The sequence below is a fragment of the Geospiza fortis genome, unplaced genomic scaffold (genome assembly GCF_000277835.1).
Source record: "Geospiza fortis unplaced genomic scaffold, GeoFor_1.0 scaffold98, whole genome shotgun sequence".
NCBI lineage: Eukaryota > Metazoa > Chordata > Aves > Passeriformes > Thraupidae > Geospiza > Geospiza fortis.
Genome location: NW_005054306.1, coordinates 12,876,920 through 12,883,472, shown reverse-complemented (window position 1 = coordinate 12,883,472; position 6,553 = coordinate 12,876,920). Strand labels below are relative to the sequence as shown.

Here is a 6,553-nt window from a genome sequence, read left to right as displayed (position 1 = left end):
AGGTGTCTCCCATCTCAGAGAGACTGCAGAATGACCTTGGTGACAAGGTCAGACTGGACACCAAACTTGTACACAGATCCACTGAAAAGCAAATCGACCCACTGGTGTTCTGCTACTTAAAAAGGCATCTCTTTGAGGTATTATTAGAGCAGAAACAAGCATTACCTTTTACCATATGATTATGATTTTATGCACATAAACCAGATGTTTGTAGTCTGATATTTTATTTTCCATATTGCTACTGCTAGATTGCAAGGATTAAGGGGGACTGTAAGAGTACTTCAACCACCAGGTTGGTCCACATTCCAGAAATATGAATTTTGGCTCTGCAGAAAGTAACAGTAACCTGCTGGGTGGTTTCCACCCAGCAACACACTTCTTGAAGTTCCTCCACCTCAGAGATAGCACGGGAGAAGACTGATGTATAAACTTCTTACAAGCCACTCAGAAGAAACACCACAAAAAACAGGTTGGCATGTGATAACTTTCTTTAATGTGCATTATCTCATTTTACATTATAATACAACAAACCAATTTGCTTTGAAATGAGTCTACAAAAATCTTCATTAATGGATCCTGAAAATATTTAAATGAGATATTTAATGCTAAAGGTATATTTGACATAAGATTTAGATAATGCTCCTCCTGACAATAAGAAAATCTATTGAACATCTTTACCACAATATCAAAAACTAACCAATCGTTCAGGTTAAGGAGTATATATTGAAAAGCTCAACTCATTCCAGCATTCACTTGTCAGATTGAAAGCCACTGACCTTCTTTGGGATTTGAGGTGGCATACAACAGCTGCCATGAGATGGGTGGCCCAAAGAAGGACACTTTGTTGCCTTGCTGTTTTGTTTGCCTTAAACATCAAACTGAACTCTACTTTGAAGATGAAGCTTCAACATTACCATCACTATCACATCAATTTTTAACTCCTGAATACATATCCTGTGGGGCTAGCACACAGATAGAGAAAGCTTCTGGTGCAGATGCAGGCTCTGCTAAAGTTAGACAATGCTGCTCTGTAACACCCTGTCCAAGCCTGATTACCTGCAGTGTATACTGATGCAGTTCAGCAAGTATTGTACTTCTGCTTTTATTCATATCAATCTCTTTTGGTTCCCCCACTTTTAAATAAATGTGCAGGTGATATGTGTTGTGACACTTATTAGCCATAGAACCATAGAACAGGCTGAGCTGGAAGGGACCCATTGAGATCATCAAGTCCAACTCCTGGCCCTGTACAGGACAGCCCAAGAGTCACACCATGCACCTGAGAGCACTGTCCAAATGCTTCTTGAACTCTGTCAGGCTGTGACCACTTCCCTTGGGAGCCTGTTCCAGTGCCCAACCACTCTCTGGGTGAAGAACCTTTTCTGGTTCCCAGCCTCCCTCACCTCAGCTTTTTGCCTTTTCCCCAAGTCCTGTCCCTGGTCACCAGAGAGAAGAGATCAGTACCTGCCCCTCTGCTTCCCCTCACAAGGAAGCTGTAACTGCAGTAGGTCTCCCCTCAGTCTCCTCTTCTCCAGGCTGAACAGATCAAGTGACCGGAGCTGCTCCTCACATGGCTGCCCCTCAAGGCCCTTCATCATCTTTGTTGCCCTCCTTTGGACACTCCCTAATACTTTAATGTCTTTTTTACATTGTGGCACACAAAACTACCCCCAGCATGTGAGGTGAGGCTGTCCCAGTGCAGAGCAGAGCGGGACAATCCCCTCCCTTGCCCGGCTGGCCATGCTGTGCCTGATGCACCACAGGACATGCTTGGCCATCCTGACTGCCAGAACGTGGTAGTAAGCAAATCTCCATTGTGAATGGATTTCTGACATTAATTCTGACCCCCTTTCAGGTCTTTTCATCTTATTAAATGCAAAACACTCAACCATGACCAAACTCCAGGTAATAAGTAAATTCTGTTTCTGTAATTTCTGTGTACTTCAAGGAAAAGTGCTTGAGTATATGTACATGTAGGAAGAACTAGACCTGGATACAGTGTTTTGTCTGTATTAAGTAGTTTTCAAAATTCACTATTTTTGATGTATTAATAGAACTACATTACCTCCCTTATTTTAATGTCCTAGCTACCTATAATTACTAAAAACACCATCCAAATCACATTTTGAAACACATCAAAATTTTTTTTCTAAATTCATTAAAATAAAATTTCTTCTTCTTTGAAATTAAAAAATAAGTAATTTTAACTCCATTCCAATATAGTGTTTTCCTTCACTTGTTGGTTTTAAATAAATACATACTAACATGTAAAAAACCAAGAAATTAAATGCACATATTTCACCAAGATGCATCTAAATCCATACAGAACTGGGAAAAATGGGGATAATAACAGTGTCCTTTCTTAATCTAATATTAGTGATGGACATCCATTCTCTCTATTGCTAGAGAAAGTCAGATGTAGTGCTCATGTAAAAATAATTCAAAGCAGAGTTCTGTTTGGACTGTGAAAATGACACATAAATTCTTTACGCATGGCCATACTGGGATTGAGTTAAAGACAAACAAGCATTTGATTCTTGCTTTGAGTACTGGTTGATTGACTGCTGTTGTAAACCATTTAATGGGACCCACATTCAAAATGCCGCTGAAAGACTGTCTCATTTTAGCAATCTGAGATGTCAGTAATAAGACAAGTTCAAGAATACAGATTTAAACAATTGTTTGGGCAAAACATATCTACCAAATATACTACTAAGCAGATTCTTTTTTTGTAATGAGTTATATACCAAATTCCTTAATCATATTCCAGAATACTCTGAAGAATATTTGTAAATAGCGGAGCCTCAATTTCACCCAAATCAAAAATTTTATACCATGTTAAATGATCCTGTAATTTCTCCTTCTCAACCATTTGGATGCATATAAATAATATTGAAACGTACAAACACATACAGAAGTTTATATATATGAACATATACATAGTTACGTACACAAACATAAACATAACTATGAGACATACATTACACAAGGTAATAAATATGATAAGACAAATCTATAGATAAATAAATATGTATAAATGTATCTCATTTTGATTTTGACTGATCTGGATTTTGCAATAGTTTTGCCACATCCTGTACTTTTTTCCTCTGTACTGCTTTTGATTTTTTTGGCAACAATTTAGCTAAGCTAAAAAAGGTGACCTTAAGCGTAAACAAAACATTAACAACAACTAGAATTTGTGAGGTGCCTGGCATGTTTAAGTATTTAATGCAATGCTGCAGCACAAAGAAATCTCCACAAGGGAAAAACCAAATCGTCGCCAAAGCCCTACATATAGTCCTGAAACCAGCACTAACTTCTAACAGTGGTATTTCTGTTCAGACAAAGCCGGAAGACACAACTCTGACTTCTAGCATTGTAGTAATCTAGCAAGGTGTCAGTACAATGTTTAAAGTCTAACAGTATTCTGAAGACTTATTTTCAAATCTGTGGTACCACTGCAATTCTCTCTGTACATGAATCTAGTCCAACTAAGGTCACCTCTCTGCCATACCAGAGACATTTCGCTTAGCTTTAATCATCTGTAAGTACTGTGTCTAATCTGACTTAGTCACACAGCCTGTCTTTAAAGTCAACAGAGAGATGAGCAACTCTGGGGAGTGATACACATCACTTATCTTAAACACTCCTTTTAGGATGAGAAATGGAACGGGATTCTGGAGATGGATATTTGAACATAAACTTTAGCTGTCAGTGAGAACCACTGCAAAGAGTTCCTTCAGAGCCACGGCTGAGGGAGAGACTTCTGTCAGACTCCATGGATCTTATAAGAATTGCTTAACACACACTCCAGAAAAAATGGCCTTTTGTACATATAACTCAGAGATGCAACTGACCAGAAGAAAATTATGATGTACTTACCAAAAACAATAGAGGACTCACAGTAGTAGTAACCATTTGGCTGCTTTTTTTTCAACATGGAGCAAAGATCAAAGCGGTGCAAGATCTCATCTCCAAAATAATGGTTTTTGAAACCTTCATACAGACTAGAGTCAATTTTTTTCACCTTTAAAAAGCAACATAAAATTCAGTTAGGCATTCTACTTGGAGACTGAATTTTCATATTTAATTCCTATAGTTTGCATTTTAACCGTAAGTACAGTTAGTATGGAAAAGTACTTCAAGATGCAAAAGGAATACAGAAATAATCATATGCCAAATCTTCTATTTTAGGGAAGCACTGTCTACTGCAGAAAATAACAATAAAATAAAAGTGTCATTAGTCCTCCTTTCACCACTTCTTTTTCAGTCTTGTAGGAAGCAAACAGACATACACAATGCTACAACTGCTTTAACTTCCAATGGTTTGCAACAGTGTTCATGGAACGTGTAACTGGAAATTATTCTTGCTGTCATTACTGGGCATGCTGCTACAAGGAAGAATCTCAAACGGTCATCAAGGGCAGTCTTCTGAGTCATTAAAATCAGCCCACAGGAAAAAATGGCTGTATTTCACTAGCACTAGACCTTTTTATCTCAGTAAATCTAAAAACTTGCTGGGATTTATAATATTGGAATCATTATGCAGTTTTGCATATATGAAGCAGAACATAATAAATATTCTATCAAGCTATTTTCAGAAAATATCATTTCAGTAGTTATTTTAAGAGGTTCTCATTCCATTGCATTGTCAATAAAAATATATGATCTCTGTAGAAATTCAGTATTTTCTCCTTCAATCTACCTCCCAATAATACTGTTTGCTATTTAAATATCATTATTCTGTGCTAAAGAATATTAGGAACCTCTAGCAGCTCCAGCCCCTACTGGTATGCTCCCAACTGCCTGGCTGCTGGAGTCCAGTCCAGCGTGTGGGAGCCTCAGTCTTTGATGGATGTACCTGCTGCTTTCACTTCCCAGAGACAAATACCCCTGCTCAAAGGACATGGACATGGCTGGCTACATGGATGCCACTGCCTTCACCAGCACCTGCACATGGGGCTCACAGGAGACACAAGTGCAGGTCACTCCTGGCAGGGACAGAAGGACTTTCTCTCCATGTTCATGTTGGTGCATTCCTGAAGCACTGTTATGGCTCCTCTGTCCCCCAGCACCCTTGCCCAGATTGCCAGCTTCTTACTGAGCCCACAGGTCTCCCACTTGCTGCTGGCCCAGCTTGAGGTTTGGCAGTGAACACCTGCACTCCGACACACACAGTTTGGGGAGGATACAGACATTTGCCCCTGGCAATCAGTTGGGCAGGTGCACCCACCAGCCTCATTTTATACAGGACTGGCCCCTTTTGCAGCCTGGACCATCCACTCCTCTCTTACGTTTTTCCCCAACCTCTCCCCCTGCACACACCCCATGCATTTGCACAGTCAACCTGCCAACCTCCTGGACCTTCAGTTTTACATCCCCAACGGCTGCAAAGTCCTGGTTTGCCTGTGGTTTCTCGGCAGCTCATCAGTGTGAAAAGTAAAGTCTGCTTTAGTGAAGGTCAAGTATATTTTCATTTCCTTAATCTCTGAAATGATGACATCTAGTGGTGGATGCTTTTCATTTCAAGAAATGGAAATTTCAGAGTCTAAATCTCCGTGGAAGTCTACATTTACTCCATCCTCACAGTAATTACTTAATCTTTTTTTATTCTATGGCTACACTAGTCCTTATGTAATAAGGTTATTCTGACATTAAATCATCATTCCTTGCTTTTTGGCTGACAGTTCTAGGAATACAGTTAAACATCAATTAGTAATAAGAAAGACCTTTTCAGCCAGGAAAACACTTGTCAAAATGTGAAGCCTTGAGTTCTTCTGGAATGAAATGAAGAAAAGATAAAAATCACAACTTCATGCTCCAATAAAAAAATAACATTTACAAGAGATTGGGATGTTACTTGTCAAAGACAGGTTGCTAAGGTGTGAATCAAATGTTGAATGCTCAGGAATTGAGTCATGCTTGTGATGCACTACTGAAAGGTATTTGGAAAAGCAGCCATGGGAAAACTATGATATTTTTAGTAACTGGAACAATTTCTGGAGTGCTGCTTGCAGTGAGACGTGAAAGGATGAAGCAATGCAGGCGCATGGGAAAGTCATGGCTCATTTCTTAATTTGAAAGGGTCTGGAGCAGTAGAGATGCAAGAGAAAAGTTGTTACCACATGGGAATAGTACAGATGCTAACAGTAAGATAAGTTGTAATGGGGGAGGGTGAGAAATAAGAGTACTCGAGAGGACACTTTGAAGCATTTGGTGTTGGAAGGGAAGGAGGAAGACATCTGCATCTGGGATGATGCCTGTAAAGGACACAGCTGAGTATCGCGGGCCTGAAGAGGCACGGCACGAGGAGATCTTGCAGGACCGCCAGAGCACCAGGATAATGCCTTTGGCATCCCTGCAATGTCTGGTTTTCCAGCCCGTGTCTCTGAGAAGGTGCAGCCAGCTATCCCAGCAGTTGAACCCCATGCATTCCCCGCAGCCACTGCCACAGTCAGCCCTGAGACCAGGGGCAGGAAGGCTCCAGTGGTGACAGCGCAGGTAGCAGAGAGGCAAGCAGCTCCGGGCTCCGTGTGCCAGAGCCCACAAGCCA

The 6,553-nt window shown here is 40.3% G+C and overlaps 1 protein-coding gene across 3 annotated transcripts in view; it reads right to left on the bottom strand.

The window, feature by feature from the left end:
• Positions 1–6,553, bottom strand: part of AKAP7 (A-kinase anchoring protein 7) — a 76,908-nt gene that overhangs the window by 45,043 nt on the left and 25,312 nt on the right. For all 3 annotated transcript variants that reach the window (XR_004083001.1, XM_014312074.1, XM_031066679.1), the window contains exon 6: positions 3,883–4,027. Coding sequence is in view for 2 of the 3 variants with exons in the window: in XM_014312074.1 (XP_014167549.1) it covers positions 3,883–4,027 (145 nt within the window). In the remaining variant the exon portion in view is untranslated. The remainder of the gene's footprint in view (positions 1–3,882; positions 4,028–6,553) is intronic.